Source organism: Anas platyrhynchos, chromosome 6, assembly GCF_047663525.1.
Source record: "Anas platyrhynchos isolate ZD024472 breed Pekin duck chromosome 6, IASCAAS_PekinDuck_T2T, whole genome shotgun sequence".
Classification (NCBI taxonomy): domain Eukaryota; kingdom Metazoa; phylum Chordata; class Aves; order Anseriformes; family Anatidae; genus Anas; species Anas platyrhynchos.
The window spans coordinates 19,780,654-19,799,295 of NC_092592.1; the positions used below are offsets into that span (position 1 = coordinate 19,780,654).

Consider the following 18,642-nt stretch of genomic DNA (forward strand, 5'->3'; position numbering starts at 1 on the left):
GCGGGCACGGGCTGAGATTGACGGCACACGTGTGCGGGACGGCGCTGGCCGCGGCCCAGCGGCAGCATCGGGTGTCCCGGCGGGGCGGGGCGGGTCCGGGGTGCGCGGAGCTGGGGGAGGCAGCGAGGAGAGGGGCTCGGGGGCAGCGGGGGGAGGCAGGGCCGGGGCGATGCTGCCTGCTGAGAGCCGCGCTCTGCCGGCGTTGGGGAGATAAAGGACCCGCAGCGCAGGAGCCATGGGAGCCGAGGAAGAAATGGTGATCACGCTGTCTGGAGGCGCCCCCTGGGGCTTCCGCCTGCAAGGGGGCTCTGAGCAGAAAAAGCCCCTCCAGGTGTCCAAGGTAGGACCGCAGGGTGCGAGCTGCGGGCAGGCTGTGCCGAGCCGGGCAGCTCGCTGCCAGCAAGGACCGCGGGAGCTCCTTGCTGTGCCAGAGCTCTGAAAGGGAAAACGGGGCAGTGGGCAGGCAGGGAGTGGGGTGGGATGCGGGTCCTGAAACGGTGCTACCGAGGCAGAAATAGAGAAGCGTCAGGGGCAGATCTGCCTGCTTTCTCAGGGCAGGTCGGATAGCGCACACAGTTTGCACACAACCTGTGCAATGCCCCCAGTTGTCTGCAGAGATAGAACAGCAGCGACAGCCCAGGGAAAGGGCTCGCGTTCACATTCAGAGGCTTCGGTGTTTGGGTAAGGCATCCAACGAAGTCAAAACCAACTGAAGTGAAAGCAACAGAAGCTGTATTTCAATGACACTGTCTCTAACACTTCATTATTTTCCAGCTTTCAAAATACCTGTGCTTTTCTTAGGGGCTCTTACATTGCCGGAGCTTTCTCAATACAGTCTGAAGTATTTTTGATGCTCTAAGCAGCAAGTATGGGTTCACATTCAAGGACAGAAGGAAAACGGTTGTTTGGAAGAGTTGAAATAATAAAAAAGGAACAAATACGAACTTTGTGTTGCACTAATTTTGATTAACAGCTGTCCTTGTTTTCTTTACATAAAGATGACTGAGTAGGTTAAAAATTAAGGGGAAAAAAAAAAAAAGTCCTGTGTTTATTAAGCTCCTAACAGCTGCATTAGCTTTGACACAATGATATCTTGGGATATCTTGCTGGAAGGCACCCAGCAGCAGGCATGAAAAAATGCTTTGCCCAACCCTTTCTGTTTCCTTAAGTAGATTGTGGGTCTGACAGAGAATTTTAAAACGAAGTATTCTGTGCCCCCAGGTCAAGGAGTGTTCATCTGTAACAAACTGTTTGAATCCCCGCAGCTTGGCCCTGAAGTAGGCATTTCTTCCATAAATAAAGATTATCTGTAGGAAAACCAACATATTCAGAAAGCTTCAGGTGCTGAAGAGAAGGAATACCCTCGAAACAGGTATCTGGAATCGGTGGTTATTAGCAAAATGGGCTTTTCATTGGCCACATAAATTTTGCAGAATTGTTCTGACTCATTGTTTTCCTTCAATGGTCAAGAAACTGGAATTGGAAGAGGAAGGAGGTACTGAGTATCTTGTAAAGATTACTTGGGGAAGAACAGGAGCAAGAACTAGCCAGTGCCCAGACCAAGTTGCACCTTAAGGCGCCTGGAATATTGCTCCAGGATTAGTGGCACTTCCAGAAAGATATTAACTAAAACTAGCTTTCATCCCAAACTTGGTCTTGTACCTTAAGTCTAACAATGCAAATATATAAATGTATTTTCAATCTGAGGAAAAAAAAATGAAAATATAGTTGATATAAATCCATTTGAGCATAAATCATTCTTCATGTAGGACTGCTTTTATGATTATTGTTTGGGGCTATTATTAACCTGAATTTACTGGCATCCCAGTGACCATAAACACTCGCTGTTGTAGAGACAACACTGTTTAGTCAGTCTCCAAAGAAAGGCTTTATGGATGCTTACTGGGAACCTAGTAAGGTCCTATCTGATTGTAGAATGCTTAGAAGAGAATAAACCCCCAGAATTCAGGGAGTAGCCTGACTCCTCTGTTACCAGGCAGAGAGCAGAAGTTTGAATCTCCAGTTTTGGCTGAGTTGAAAGATCAACTCCTCATTCTTCTGCAGTTAGGATTCTGCTATTGACACCTGTAGGATGTAGCCTGGGCCAAAATGTTGACTGCAAAGCATCCACCAAATCTCTAACATCATTAGCAGCGTCTGGATCTTCTGGGAGCCAAAGATGGGAATGGTCCCAGCACTAAGGAATCCTGACCAGAGACTGTGGCCATGTGGTATCACACAGAGAAAGAGGGCGGTGTTGTGTTTGTTAGAGCTGTATTGGTTTGTTAGAGCTGGGACCCTTTAGTTGTGGATGTGCAGTTTGCCTCCATTCCATGATATCAGAGCCACTGCACAGCACTGGGACATGTGGTGTCAGAGGGAGGTGTCACTGAGACTGAGCCTGCCTCGCAGAGGTAAGGTCAAATAACAGAGTGTTTGTTAGCATGGTGAAGAACATGTTGTGCGTGCATGGAAAGACAGATTAGATAAATGAGAAGGGTCAATTAGTAAGCTAGTTGCTGTCAAAGAAAGGACTCTTGGGGAGAAAGAGAAGTTCTAAGCCAGGAAAGCTTTGTCTTAGCAGAACAGAAATTGTTACTAGTGCTTTGGTTCTTAGAGCAAAATCTATTTGGACAGGATGGGGAAGAATAGAACAGGAACATGGATGAAACTGTAGAAAATATGAAAGAAGATACAGACATGAATATCCTGGAGGTATCAGGAAACACTTGAGTGGATACAGTTGGGTGTCTCTGGGGATTCCAGTGCTGTCGTTTCAGGCAATTTCAACCTCTAGACTAGAAAAGTCATAGGAGTAGCACGAAGGAAAAATGCTTACCCTTGGATGTTGAATTAAATTGTTTCCCTATACCATTCTGGCTGAAGAAGAGCTAAGCAGATAAAAAACTTATTTGGGCCCAATGAGTGGAAATGAATCAGGTATAACAAGTTATGTAGAAACGGTTTGCACTGTAGTTATGTAGAAATGCTGGAATTGCTATAACAGACAAGGTTAATGGGCAGTCCACCTCCTGCTTCCTGTCTCCTTTGTGTTTCTTGCAACACAGGTGTGTCAGAGGAAACTCTAAACTTCAGCAATGCACCTAATTTTCTAGTAACGCAATGCGGAGGAAAATTCTTTCACCCCCCAGCTGATTATCAGCATGCTCTATGAAGTACATGAGAATTGACAGTCCTGCTATTTTAGCCTATACATAAACAGATAATTATTTGTGAACAGCTGGTGTTACCTGTCTGATTAAATCTCAACTGTTTCCCAATGAAGATTCAATAACATCATGCAGTCAGACATTCCGAAGACTAAATGTTGCACAAAGTAGGATTTCCCGTTTTGAGTCACTCTTTGTTGTATTACAAATCCATGGAAAACTCATTACCTTAAATGATCATTTTACACAGTCACAGTTCCTCTTGCCTTTCTTCTTTCTAATGTTTGTATCATCATCTTGTTATTGTTTTTCCATATGGAAGATTATTATCAATCTGATTGATAGCAATCAAATGATCAATCACTTTAATTTCTGTTCTTGATATCTGTTATTTCTGAAAACTCTTTAAGCCTGTTGTATCCCTTCTGTTCCCTTCCCTCCTCCCTCCCAGTGGGTATTGACAAAAAAGCTCAAGTTTAAATAACATAAGCAAGATTGAAATGCTAATATTATTTTCTACTGATTACATGGTTCCAGATCTGTAACTGTGTATGTCTTTCCTTTTGTCATAAACTCTCCTACAAAAGCACACACTGAATGTTTTGTTCCACCCTAACAATCATTTGCAGTGTCTTTGTGCTAAAAAATGTCTGATGTGTGTATGAAGGATTGGTGGTACCATAACAGTTCAGTCTCATAAAAACAGATGTGGAGATGTGGTAGGAGTAGAGGGTGAGGCAAAAGAAGAAGCAAAAGAGAATTTATTAGTGTCTGGGGAACCCTCCATGGAAAAGAGTAGATGATTTTTAAATTAGAGTTATATTAAAATATCAACTTGGTAATGAGTAAGCTGAAAAAACAACAGACATTGATATGCTCAGCAGGCAGATACACAGCAGGATAAAAGATCAACAGAGGACATGAATAATTCTGCAGAAATTAGGAAGGGTTGAAATACGGGGAACTAGAGAAACAAATAAAGGGAAAATATAAGATTAAAGAACCCAAAAAGGAAAACAAAATCTCTATTCTGTTCGTAGTTACAGCAATGTCCTTATAACTGAAATCAGTTGAACTACTGTGCTTTCACATTTAGCTTATTATCATTTGTAATGAATCTTTTAACTCTTACCCAGTGAAGCAGATAAAGGATAATGAGAATTCACGCTACCCCTTACCAAACCAAAGGTGACTTTGTATAGCTCAGTGGCTGTGTGGTAGCAACACAACACAGCAACACGACACAACAGATCTTTGGCCAGAAACAGTCAGCAGGGAAGAGAAAATAAGCTCAGAAGTAAGAAACAAAAAGTGTCTGTAGATGGTAAGATTTTTATTTTAGAAAGGCTGAGGAAAAAGCACATTTTCCTGAAATGCACAGCACACCTTGCAAGGGGAAGCCTTCATGATGAGAAGGTTCACCCACTCTGAAAAGAGTGTACAGTAATGGAGAATAATACCATCAGGTCCTGGAGGATTTCTTTGCACTAACGGTATGTGCATCAAATGCACTTGAAACTAAATAAAATGTGAAATAGCTAGTCTGAGAAAAGTCATAAGATAGGACATAAGCATTAAATCCATCATCAGCCAAAGCATAAACATAACATGGAGCTGTATTAGGGAAATCATTTTTAGGATCAACAGGGGTAGCTTTAAGATGGTACAAGTACATGTACTGCCTTTAGGGAGTTTTCTACAGAACAAGATTTATTCCATTAGAGGGAAACCCAGTTAATTACTATAAAAAGCAGCACGGAAGACACTTGTACCTCCAGCTTAGTCTGGTCCACAAGTACTACTGAAGAAATTAGTGGAAACTGGAAGCTTTCCAAGAGGTACTGATGGTAGAGGAGAGAGATCTGGGCATGTTAGTGCATCACAAGAGGATAACGAGCCAGCAAAATGATGCATTGCTGAGAAAAAGGCAAACAAGTGAGCCTCAGCTGAGCTACATGTAACCAAAACAAGAAGGCATTGATGTTGCTGTCTGATGTACAAGTGAGCATTCACTGGAATTACCACACCTATGGAGCCGGCCACTTTGAAAAAAAATTAATTTCAGGTAGAGCAGCTATAGAAAAGGACAGGAGAGAAGGCTTCTTTCATCTAGCACAAAGGTTGAGAGATATGATTGCTGTCTACAAATAGATGTTGGGCAAACACCAGCAGCACTGTTCAAATATAGGACAGCATTGTCAACGATCAAGCGTGCACAGAAAGACCAGCAGTAACTAACCAGGGAGGCTCAGCAACAACTTTCCAACCCAGGCAAACAACTAAAAACCTCTTAAAATCAGGTTATGAGCTGGAGCAAACAGCCTGGCATGTGAAACAACAGAGGATTGGCCCTTTTAACTCAGGAGGCTTCTTTCAGTTCCCACTTCTGCACAAATACTCTGCAGCAATGGAGTGAATTGTTAGGGGAAGCAGTGGCCACGGGACTGGATAGCTATTAAAAGCAACAACTGTTTTGTCGTTTAAGAGCAGTTCATCACAACCTCCTTTTGACCTCTTTCTTACCTATCTCTACTTTCCTGTGTTCCTCTGCTGCAAATCCTCTGTCTCTACTGTCTCCTCTGCCAGACACAGAGAGCCCTGCTGCCATGTGCCGTGCCACTGCTCCCTGTGACGCATGGCCTGGCTGCTGTGTCCTGTTCGCCTTTGCTCGTGTGACATTATTCCTGCTGAAGGCTGCCAGCTCCATCCCAAATAGGGCTGATGGCTTGCAGACTCGCAAGCACTCTCTGCCTCTCCTCCGTACAGTGAAAGGTGGACAGGCAGGTCTATACCTGTTCCTGCAGACATTTAATGTCACATCCAGGAAGGTGTGGAAGGTGTGCCTGGTAGCCTTGCCTATAGCAGTCACTAATGCTGGCTTTGGAGGGCCGCATACGGCTGGCAGTGCTGCGGAAGGAGTTACTCAGGCAGTTTTGGGAGTGCTCCTGGACATGTTTTATGGCCTGTCAGTGCCTAGACAGGTGCCACCACTGGCTGCCAGTAAAGGAGAGCTGGCTGCAGCGCTGGTGGGACTTTCAGAGGAGCCTGGCAGTTACTGTGTGCCCGAAGGACACAGGGCTCCAGGGCTGCTCTGCCACTGAGGAGCTGCAAGTTCAGTGCAGCGCTGGGATGGCAGAAAGCAAGGTGCAGAGCTTGGAAGGAGAGCTCTGCCCTTCCCAGCAGGGATGAGGGGATAGGACCTCCAAGATAGTCATAGGAAGATGGCCTAAAGAGAAAATCATGCTATTGCAGCTGCAAATCACCATCACTGATTTGTACATGTATCATCCAAGGATCTGATTCACAACTCCCTCTGTATCACCAGGGGCTTGGAGCTACCTGCAAGGAAGTAGCATTACACAGGCACTCCCTTTCAAACAAGCATGGAGAGCAGGCTGTGTGGATGACAGGGATCACTGGTTATGCCATTCCCTACAAACTGTCTTTACTGTGGAGTACAGGATTGTGGTTTAGACCAAAAAGAGCTTTTATTCAGTGAAATGACACAGGAAATGCTAAGTGGCAGTATCTACTTATTTTAAAACAAGACTAGAAGGACTTCATAAATTCATTAACTTCACCCTAATGTAGGGTACTAGATATATCTTTTTCTCTCCAGAACACTAACTGAAAGATTGCTCTCCCATCTGACTGGGAAGCCTATGATAGTTAGAAAACAATTAGGAACTGAATTTTAGTCTACACTTGCTCTCAGCTAATCTTTAACCCTTGGTATAGTACTCCTCTCTCACTCCTCAAGCCATTTCACTCTGTTAAATCTTTTCTTTTCCCTGCCTACCTTCATGTTCCAAAAGGCATGATGAAGTCACACCTATGAAAAAATGGGATGTTGTCTTCTGGTCCTCCACACATTACTGTCCTGAATTTCTCCTCTGCCATGTGACCACAGCTGTGCTGCCTCATGCTTTTCGCTTTCACAGCTCATCTAAGACTTCTGCTTGAAGGACACTGTGACAAAAGCTTCCACTCTCCTCCTTGCAGAGATGAAGAGACTAGGCAGTTCTGTCCTTGCATCCTATTTATGCTGTAGCAGGCAGGAAGAATGTCTGTCAGATGACTATCAGCAGCTGTGGGGAAACCACACGAGCTACACCTGTATGTGGTGTATTAAATGTGCCTGGGACCGCACTGGCACAGAGGTTTGCTGGTGTGGCATGGAGCAATGACTAGCAGTTAGAATTCTTCTCCTCTTCTGAATTGGGTGGCCACATGTAAGCTGTCCATAGGCAGTGCCCTGTTCTAGCTCCCAGACTGTGCCTGGGAATTGTTCAGGAGAGCACTACCTGGCCAGAGCCAAAGGTAGGACCAGGACCATTTCAATGGTTTGACAGTAACAGGCACTTTGCTGGCATTATTCAGCCTGCTACTGGTATGTTTCTGTGCCAAAGTCTCTCTGAATCCTTCAGGTGAAAGGGCTGCTTGTCTAATCCCTTTCTGTCCTGGCTGGTTCTGTCCTGGCCACAGAGCTGCAGAGGTGTGGTGCTCATCCGTCTCAGACAACTTCAGAGAGGCTCTATTAAGGTTAATGAGTGCTGTCATTTGGTGCAGTAGCCCATACTTGAAAATACGATGAATGTTGTGTACAATAACTTCTTACAGACATGAGTTTTGACCTGGATTGTATCCTAATTCTACCAAAATAATAGCAGGTATGTCGTCTTCAAGTTGCTCCTACCTAAGTGTAATGCTTTGGAGGCATACATGTATTATACTTGAGACTGCAGCTGTTCAACAATAGACAGTAACTAAAAGTCCTCTGTTCTGAATAAGGGTTTTATTCAAAGTTTGTTAATCCTCACTGCACAGCACCAGCGCACAGTGCTAAGGTTGAGAGCATCTTGTTCTGGAGGATTGAAGCCATGTCTCTGGATGACTCTGCCCTGTGTTCAAGGCCCGCTCACTCCTGTCCCAGCTCAGTGCCTGACACTGTAAAATGTTGGTAGCTGGATTTGCTTGTGAACATTTAATTCCCTTAGATTTCAATCCTAATATCTTTTACGTCATGAAGAGGAAGGTTGAACATCTAGAAAGAGATCTACATGAAATAGGTGAGCATGTTTCTTCTGAACACTCCCATCTCTTGTCCCAGCAGCTAGACATGAGCACCAGGACTCTTGCTTTTTGGCAAACCTATCTGTTCCTTCTGAATCCTTGCTTCATACAAAAAAAACATACAACTTGATATCCTGCTGCTTCAGTCTGTTGAAAGCAAAATGCTTACCAAATACTTTTAGTATCTCTTGTAGTACATGTGGCATTATTCTTTGTCAGTGGTATAACACTTCACTCACTTTTCAGCTACTCTTCTATCAAGTAACAAAAGGCCACAGAGATAAAGCCTCTTTTTGTCTACCTGCAGTCAGCTCTGGCGAGGCACTTGTTCCCAGCAGCAAGCTCCACGCTAAACTCTGCTTAGGCAAAGAAGGTAGATTGTTTGGGGTTGTTTTCTGGTTTTCTCCCAGGTAATATCAGCACAAAATGTATTTTCAAGGTGCTTGGTTTCAACAGACAGGCAAAACTAACAGCCCCCACTTGGCTGTGTTTGTTTTGCATCAGTTGTACCCACTGGTACAAATCAGAATTAGGCCTGGTGCACTGAAGATGTGTTCTCTTCCCAACACTAGGATAGCTGTATCCCTCACCAGTGCACTCCCTCTAGGTGGTAACAGACTAGAGGAGTCTTATACACACTCAGTGGATTGTCTAGCACCAGCATCCTTTGCCACCACCAGGTTTCATCTCCAGACCCCTTGCCCAGAAACCACCCAATCTGTCCTTGTGCTCAAGATACCTTCTTTTACCACCCTGTCTTGCTGTATTTGTTTATCATTCCAGAAAATGTCTGTTTTCTCCCTTCTTTCTCTAGTTAAACACCTTCTGCTTAAGCTTCACTGTGGATGACCTTTGAAATAGGTCTGCAGGGACAATGGACCTGCTTTACCAAGATGCAATGCAGTGGCACCTCTTAAACTGGAACAAGGTGTTAGGGCAGAAGTTATTGGAACGAAATAAAGACGTGTAATTGTAATGGTTGGTGTAATTATAATAGGTTAGAGTAAATATTCTCCTCTAATAAAAATACAGCAGTAACACAAAGATGTGATGCTACTTGCATCCCTAACAGGCAAAGCATAGAAATAGTATCTTACTGGATCATTATGTTCAGATGGGCAGCTGAGAGAAAGAAATTTAAGAGTCAGAGCAAATGATTAGAAAAACCTTTTGATATCCAGGCTCCTGTCATTTACAGTTCAGTGTGAGTGTTTTCTCCGAGGTCACACAAAAACTCCTCCAGGCCTCCTGGATGCCAGTCTAGTGCTTTAACCACAGGGTTGTTTTTTTCCTTGCACAAATAAAGATTTGGCCCTGGCCCTGTAGGAAAACCAAACTGTTCCAGTAACCAAAATGATGTTAACACAGATGTGCTGAAAGAAGAGATGGAGGGTTTGCTTCTTCTCTTGCAGCTATCAGCTGCTGTGGTTGTGGTTCAGCTGAGCAGGAAGTGCTGGGAGGAGCAGACCTTGATGTTGCTTGGCTCTTCAGATCTTGCCTGAGTTCATTCCCCCTTGGTAATGCTTTGTATTGCTTCATACTACAACAAGGCAGCTCTTACCCCTCCTTGGGGACCCCGTGACATGACTACATTTCACTTCAGACTGGAAATAAAATGTGAATACTGCTGAATTGCCATAGGGTGCAACTACTCCGCTGTAGCTGCTGAGGGAAAGGGGGCAGCTATACAACTTGAGATGCAATCAGAGAGGGGAAGGAGAAAGACCACTTGTAGTCAACATCCAACTCTTACTTGGCCTGAGCTTGCTCAGCTGCTGCTGGGTGGATTTTAGTATAATGTAATTTGTCTTCCTGCTGTATGGATTGAGCTCTGCTGATGAGGGAGGTGTTGAGTGCCTTGGGGAGGCAAGGGCAAAGATGGCACGTACCTCTTAGATTCCTGAAAGGCACTGTGAACCACTTCTGATTACCCACAGCATCTTTCCTTTTTTTTTTTTTTATGAGGAAGGGGTTGTGGCCAGTAGGGACGGTGGTTGCAGAGTTTCAGGACAGGTTCCCTGGGCTGTACTCAGGCAAGATGGGAAGCCACTGAGTTACTATCAGGACTTCTCTATTATTAGCATCCCAGCGTGTGTTCACCCCCCACATACCACTACCTAAATATAGTCCATACTGAAGGACAGATGCTGCCGAGTTGCATCTGACCCCCTCCTCCCTTGCATTCCCGAAAGCTAGGCTGAATTCGCCCAAAACACGTCCAGTGAGCAGCATGTCCTTTTGTCTCCTCAGGGCTGTGCTGAGAAAGCTCTGCTAGAGCCTCAGCCCAGTCCTAGCCTTCTCAGCCTCTCCTAGCACTGGCCTTCCCTTCAACACCATTTCTTCTTACTTGCTTTGTCATTTGTTGCTTTTGCTCTTCCTTTTTTGACTGCAGCTGCTTCTGTCCCTTCCCTGTCTCATTCAATGTGATCAATTAGAGGAACAGGGCAATATCATAAAGGAAAACAGGCATATATATGTGCACATACGTAGCCACTGTGGACAACCAAACCTCTCTGACAAGAGCTCTTCTGTCACAACAGAAGTCTTGGTGTGAGTGCAGGAAGTGGGACAATATCCTGTGTCAGTGTATTTCATTACTTTGTCGTTCAGGTATTCTGTACTGTTTTGTATTTTGAGGAGCATGGATCAGTAAGGCCCGGACACTGGGATTCCCGAAACCCAGCTGAAACATAAGCAGGACGTGTCTCCCAAGTGAGCCAAAGTGTGCAATGGGGAGGGGGTGGTGTCTACTGAGGCATGGAGTGGAAGGTGTACCAGATAGGTAGGTAGAAGAGAATTTGTGCAGTTTTCACCTCCAAAGGGAGAGGCCAATCCTTGCAGATCGGGTAGTGTAATCCCCTGGAGCTACCCCTTGCTTTCTGACAGTCCCTCACTGCTGCCTCTCACTTGCACAAGAAAGCGCTCAAGGGATCTGCTTCAGAAAGCAGAGAGGATTTCTCTTTGAAATCCCACTTGTCCCATCCCTACAGAAGGATTTCTTTCCCATCCTTTCCCCATCCGCTTCCACAGAGCTGCTGGGTGGCACCGTCCTCCCTGTCTGCAGCCTGTGCAGGGCTCTGAGGCTGCTGGGCGCCCAGGAGAGGGCATCTTTCCGACATGGGCAGCAAGTGGCCGGGAGGGCAGCCTGACCTTCAGGGTGGGCAGCTGGCCTGGCCTGGTGCCCCGAGGGCTCACTGCTGCCCTCCCTGTGAGTGAGCTGTGAGCTGTGCAGGCTCCGGGCTGTCATTGAAGGGCTCTGCAGCACTGTGCTGGCACTCCTGTGAAGTAATGAAGCAGGCCTGCAGTCTGCTGACGTGGTTGTGCATTAGGTCCTGTCCTTTCTGTGGGGTGTGCTGTCTCCCTGCAGATTCATTCCCCTTCTGCCTTTAACCCCTTTGATCTCCTCTCTGGCAAACGCAGTGGGGTGGGAGTTGTCATTAAAATGTGAGCAGGTTTCCCTCTGCCCCAGGGAAGCAGATTCACAAAGTTCCGGGGAAGGATTTATAAACCTGTGGGGACTGACAACCAGGATCACTGTTGTGCTATTTTCAGACTCTGAAGGTCTCTTCCTGGGCTGGACACTGGGCTTGTTTTCCCAAGGAGGAATGGGGACAGGGAGACCTCTCCTCCTGGATTACAGAGCTAGCTTGCAGCTCCTGCAGTAGCACTGCAGTAACTAGAGCTGCTTTTACCTGCAGACCTCCTGCCACCCTGGGAAAGGCTGAGCACAGACCAAGCCAGAGCTGCTGGGCCGGCACGTGTGCTAACCATAAAATACATGCACTGCCTGCCCACCTTGCTCTGCCCACATGGGGCAGCTAATGTCCCAGCAGCCTGCTCTGATCTAGGGGTGCTGAGGCACAGCAGGCACTGGCCTGGCAGTGCTGAGTGCTCCTGGCAGGTTCCTGCAGTGCCGAGGGACCAGGGGCTGGTGGGATGCTGGTGAGGCCGAGCAGCTCTGGGCTGGGTGGTCACAGCCCACGGCCAGCTGGTTTCAGTGAGCATGGAGGAGTATGATGGGATGTGAAGAATGCTCTCAGCACCTGCTGACAGTCTTTAACCCCCGCTTCCCTCGCTCCAAAACTGGGAGAGGTGCTCAGCAAGTGTGTTCCTATCCAGGGCTGAGCGCGAAGCACTTGGTGTGGAGCAGCAGTTGGCCTTCTGAGGAATACCAGGGGGATGTCTTCCTTCTGCCCTCCCTGCAGCCCCCTAACCCTCTGCATTAGCTGCGGTCTCAGTAGGCAGCACTGGAAAATGAGCCTGCTGTCCCCTATCAGTTAGCAGCTGCACCTTGAGGGAGTGTCAGGAAGCAGCATTTGTACTGTAACAGCAGAAAAGTGGCTCTTCAGCAGTGGTTCATTACAGACCCACATGTTCTCATTCCTGGCTTTTATTAACAAGGAGGGAGATAAAGGCCTAAAATGACAGCGGCTGATGGATATGGCAGCTGGGATGAGAGAGTCCCTATTTTAAGCACAGAGGCAAAATTCGGGGTCAAGCTGGAGAGGCTACAGGGTGATAAAGTGCCAGTGAACGCACAGGCAACTCAGAGCATATCCCCCCTCTTTCCATCTTCTACCCCAGTACCTCCCAGTTCCGCTGACAGGCTGACCTGCAAGAAGTGCTGCTCGTGCCCCTCGGAGGATTAGGGCTGAGTCTGGTTGCTCAAGCAGCAAACTCTAAGATATGGGAGAAGGTGCCCTGCTGTGCATTACCTCTCTTCAGGGATCTGCGACAGTTTGTTCACTGCACCCCATTAAACAGCTCTGCACTGTTTAAGTCTCTCACTTAACTGCAAGATCTGAATAAAATTTCTAGAAGTATTTACAAAGTTAGTGCATTTAGGCCTGATTTGCCATCGTGCAGTGTTTTTCTCTGGAAATTCCAATATGCAAAATGAGTGCATTACGGGTGCTACAAGAAAACTGTCCTATTGCTACCTACATGGGTGAGCTCTGTGTTTTTGGGCTGAGTGGGCACTTGGTTTGCTTGCTTGCCCTAACAGAAACACTAGACTGTGTTGTGGGTTTCAGTGAGTAGTTTAACTGAGATACAGGAGATAACTCGGATAACTGAGAACAGAAGGAAGAGGAAACACTTGGTGTAAGATGGCCACAAGAGGCCAGGTTAGGGACTAGTCTGGAACTAGAGCCCCAGACTCCCTTCTCAGACAAAGCAACGCATATCTCACACAGCTCCTGTTAAGGCTAAAGATTTACTCCACATTTACTCTTGTGTAACAGGACACCAACGGCGTGATGCAGATGTCCAGAAATATATTGGCCAAAGCCGTTTGAGCAGGAATACCTGACAGCAGGAAGTGCCAGAGAGCCCCCTACTCTTCCTGATGTCAGCTTCCCCGAGGACGGCATCTACAGGGGCTGTTTGTGTGTCAGGGATCACACCACAGATTCACAGGAGGGGGTACAGCTGGAAGTGCTGACACGCAGCCACATACAGGAAAAGTCTGGAATAAGGAATTACCACAAGTGCAGATACTGAAAGGCACAGGGCCTGGTCCATCACAGTGGCAGCACAGTAGTCTTAGGCCTTATTTTATTCTTTCAGGGATAGAGCGACAAAAGGGTCAGCAGGAGACAAGCACCTGCACTGAAAAGCTGCTGTTCTTACTATCATCCCCATCCTCTCTGTTCTGTTTTTCCAGATCCGAAAGAGAAGCAAAGCATGCCGTGGAGGCCTGTGGGAAAATGATGTGCTAGTATCTATCAATGGCAAGTCGTGTGCCGGCCTCTCCCATGCTACTGCCATGCAGATCATCGACTCCTCCAACGGCACGCTCAACATCCGGGTGAAAAGGTAACTGCTTCCCCAGCGCCATGCTGAGACGGTGCAGGCAGCACAGCAGCTTCACCCAGCACAGCAGGCAGGAAGGAGGCAGGCAGGGAGCCTTTGGTTTCTCCATCCTGTGAGCCATCCTGGGAGTTCCCCATGGCTAACATGTGGCCAACCAAAAGTTCTCTGTGCTGCTCTCCTGAGTGCCTGGCAGTGGGGTTGAACTCATCCCGGATTTCCATGTCCCAGCCCCTTAGGCTGGAGGGAAATGCAGTGTGAGGACTGTGCTGCTAAGAATGAGCAATTTAGGCTACAACCAAACAGTTGCCATAGGGCAATTCAGCTCAGGAATTAACAGAGACACAGTTCATTCTGTAGAAATGGATTTGATGATGCATTGGATAACTGAGCCAAGACAAAGACAAAGGAAACACAGGCAGAAACACAAAGACAAAGGAAAACAAGAACATGTAGGCTCCTTCCCTTGGCTTCTGGGAAGGTGACGGTGCCTTCTGATGCGCTCTGCCTGTGCTGCTGTGATTAAGTGGGACAAGTGAGCCCTGAGCAAGGTGGCCAGAATAGCGCCTGGCTCCTTGCCGAGGCTTTATCTCACCCCACTGGAGCCCATCTGCAGCCACAGGTGCCCCGGCAAATTCCTCTGGGCCAAAATCAGCACTCTTTGAATTAGCAAAGTGACAAAGGAAGGCTTCTCGTGGGGTGCATGGATCAGCCCTCGGGGAGCCAACACCAGATGGCTTGGGGATAACGTAGCTAGTCAATGAAGTTGGCTTCCTTCTGGGGTACTGGAGAATCATCAAATAGTGCTTCCTCATCACAGCGCTATTCTCACTCTACATCTACATTCCCAAGGAAAACACCAATTAGTTATTTTCAGAGAGGAGAGGTGGCTGCAGTATGCAGGGCTGTTGGTGTGGGATGTGTGTGAAGAGAGAAACAGAAAGATGGTGACCTGAACGGACAGTGCAGAACCACAGAAACTGGCTTAGAAGCAGCAATGATTTTCAGCTATTTGATCAAGTGTTTAAAGAAGAGGAAGGACTTCTTCGTTTTGCTTAGGGAGGTTTGTGTTTGCTCCCCAGTAAGAGTTCATAATACAAATATTATTTAAAAAAATAAACAGAGAAATTGTCCCACCCTTCGCTTCCAACAAGGCTTATACTTGATACACATATAAATTTTTCACAGTTCAGAGGCTAGATAAAAAAGAACTGGGATTCAAGTCCGGAACTCCACAGCTTTACAGAGGCAATACTCTTCCTGGCTTCCCTGTATGCGTGCTCAAAAGGCAAATACGCGAGGCTCCCTTATAAACCCAACAAGCCCTGGTGACTCTGGCAAGGGCAGGAAGATTTTCCCCGCCCCATCTCTGGGGTCCAGAATTAAACTGCCTTTGAACTCTGGGCTTGCTCCTGAGGAGAGGGAGGACAGAGCTGACTGGTTTCCCACCAGCAGAGCCAGTTCTCCCTCTGGCAGTCAGCAGCTGGACTGACTGCCCCAGTCTGTCCTGCTCCTACCCCAGCCGTCCTCCCAGCTGACTCACAGCATGGAGCTTGCTATGTCTAAGCCAAAGGCAAATGCCAGCACGGACTGGGCTGGCATGTCTGCAACGCAGTCGTCAAAACCAGACACTGGCAGTTAGCTTGTGAAGCAGCCCCGCAGCGAGCTGGCCACACATCTGACCTTTCTACCAGCATGGTCCTGCCTCCACAGAGTGCTTGGCTCCTTTTCATAGAAGTATTTGCTATTTGCTCCCATCTAGAAGGCTGGGCAAGCAAACAGCACCTTCTTCCTTCAGATAACTAAACTGCTGGAGTGTTTTGGAGGATGCCCTGGTGTGCAGAGCTGGCACAGCTCTAAGATGCAGTTCCAGCTGCAGGAGCAGCTGGGGAGCTGCGTCATGGCCAGGGCACCACCTCGCGGCCCTGCCCGGCAGGCTGAGTGGGCACGGCCAGCTGTGCTGAGGACTGCATGCTGGGCAGGAATCTACCTCCCATGGAGAAATGCCTGGGAGCTGATTAAGCAAGCTGGGTAGATTTTTATGCTTTCAGGACGTTCTGATTTCCAAGTGTTTAACACCTGGTTTTCAAAGAGGTCATGAAGCAGAAAATCAGGATGAGAGCAAGTAGCTGATGTCAGACATGTGCCTGCCCTGTAGGTATCGATCTGTACCATGTGGAAGACACCTGAAACACCAGCTCAGCCCTTAGCCCTCCCTCTTCTCACGGCAGGGTTTTCTTCCAGCTCCCCACACCTCACTCACTGCTTTTCATTCTCCTGCAGGATAGTTGGTGGGGACCAGACGGGCCCACGGCTGCAGCGCTCCCCTTCCCCAGGGCAGCGAGTGCTCTCCCCGCCATCCCCGCTCAGCCCCCCGGCACAGCTGCTGAGCTCCGGGCCGGCAGGAGCCCCGGCCACCACGCAGCCCCCGCAGCCCCGGAGGGCACCGCGGCACCTGGACAGCCTCACCTCCCCGCCCGACAGCGAGGCCTACTACGGCGAGACTGACAGCGACGCCGACAATGTGGCCCAGGAGAAGCACCGCCGGGCCCGCAAGAAGAGCCCACGCTCCCCGCCCGGCAGCACCAACAGCAAGGCGGACGTGCCCCAGGACGAGGTGTCCCTGTCCGAGCAGAGCGGCTACGAGAGCACGCCGGAGGCCGCCACGCAGGGGGGAGCCGAGGTGGCCAGCTCCGGCGGGGTGGCCAAGAGGGAGATCGCCTGCCCACCTGGCAGCCGCACGGACACGCCGTTCTCGGAGAGCGATGGAGCGCTGCGGCCGCCCTCAGCCGAGGGCCGGGAGCCTTCCCCGGAGGCGATGCTCCTGCCCCACGCCACCAAGGCCATCCGAGCGGAGCGCCACCTCATCCCCATGGTGGGGCCCGTGGAGCACCCAGTTGATGAAGACCTGACCACCACGTATGCGGAGAAAGCCAAGCAGGCCAGTAAGTCCTCTGCACCCTGCCACTGCCCCACGTCCTCTTCCCGTGCTTGAGCTCCTTTCCAAAGCCTCACGCCTGCAAATGGCAAGTGGGTTAGCTCCTCAGCTTGGGAAGAAGCAAGAGTCGAGTCAGTCCTGGGCAGACAGGGGCCTCCTGTTGCAGCTTTGGCACCGGGGTCTAGATCACCCAAGGTGTCCCAAGCAACAGATGAGAGAAAGGGCCGGGCGTGCAGGAGTCACTTCTAGGAGCTGCAGCCACACAACTGTGCAGTGAGCCCTGGTAGAGCTGATGCCTTTCTAGAGGGGTACCCGCAAGGGCAGGGGGGAGCTGGTCAGTCAGTTAATTCCAACGGGTCCTTGTAGGAAGTCGAGACCTTTCCAGGTGGGATAAAGCACTGGAGAATGTCATGTAGTACTTGGGTGATAGGCCTGAAGTGACCTTAACTGTGGATAGCTTTCCTGGTTTCTGCTACACGTCGTATTTCAAACCCAAACACAAAGGCAAGGTAAGATGTTATTTGACTTCACAGTTGTGGAGTCAAATATTATTGCTTTTGATTATGATTACCCAATAATATTAGATAAAAAGTACTCAATAGCTTTTGTCATAGGCGTATCTCAGTGCACAGTATGAGTGGCTAATGGACTTCTCTGAGCCTAGAAATAAAGCAGGTTTCAAACATCTGACTTAACTGAGGGACAGATTGGGAAGCTTAGGAAAGTTATCAGGCTGATTCAGATAAACCACCCAGATTCTCACTTCTCGTTCTCTACTCCACGTGCAAGGCATCTTTTCCCCAGACCAGCTAATATTGCAAGGCAGTTGGTAAGCCACTCCCTGCTCTTTTTCTTGGTTCTTTAGAGGTAACTTTCATACCCAGGCTGCATCCTTCAGGCAGGGTGCTGGCTTCCTGCTCTGCCCTGTACTGGGGGCACGGACTCAGCTGGGTGCCTTGTGTCAGGCCCCGCTAGGCAATGCAACCAATGTGGTGCCTTGCGGGATTTCTTTCTAGTCTTTAGCACTCCCTTTCCTTGGGAGAGCAAAGAAAGCAGTGATTTCAGCCTCTGTGAGGATGAAGCTATTTTTTCCCCCTTTGAATAATGTACAAGCATGAGGTGAATGGTGAGAAAGGCATGTTCAGCTGCTCCCTGCCACCCGATAGTCCCAGCAGCGGATAAGCAATTGCTTTACATCAAGGCCTATTTCCATGGATAGCGTCAGCGCAGAAGGCTCCCAGGAAAGCCACGTATTTAATGCAGAGCATTTCTGGTGGCAAAATAATACCCCATGGCAGAAGGTGATGCAATTCTATTGCCAGCTAGAGGTAGGGTTCCTAGAAGCATTACACACCATGCTAATATTTTATTCTCCTATTACCCCTCCACCCCTCACCCCCCCCTTCTGGATTAGGTTTGGCCATGGGTGTCCTTATGTAAGAGCTGCTCTGTCGTGGATGGCAGTTCACATGGCCAGCTTGGCCTTTTCTTGGGTTAGGAATCTTGGCAGGAATGATGAAAGCAAAACTCGATGTCCTGATTGTGCTGGGGCACAGTACCCAATAAAAAAAACAAAAATGATCAGCAGCCAGTAACTCTAGGAAGGATGGAAGCAAGGAGGGAAGAAGGATGGGAGGCGTTCGCTATGTG

At 48.2% G+C, this 18,642-nt stretch overlaps 1 protein-coding gene across 2 annotated transcripts in view; it reads left to right on the plus strand.

Moving 5' to 3' along the window:
* The first annotated feature begins 82 nt into the window (after positions 1-82).
* SYNPO2L (synaptopodin 2 like) overlaps positions 83-18,642 on the plus strand; it is a 35,574-nt gene continuing 17,014 nt past the window's right edge. Inside the window, exons 1-3 of one of the 2 annotated variants that reach the window (XM_038181243.2) lie at positions 83-340; positions 13,909-14,060; positions 16,338-16,999. In XM_038181243.2, coding sequence (XP_038037171.1) covers positions 236-340; positions 13,909-14,060; positions 16,338-16,999 — 919 coding nt within the window. In that variant the 5' untranslated portion in view covers positions 83-235. Of the gene's footprint in view, positions 341-2,392; positions 2,415-13,908; positions 14,061-16,337; positions 17,000-18,642 lie in introns of those variants that run through there. The other variant, XM_038181244.2, reaches the window with a different exon arrangement.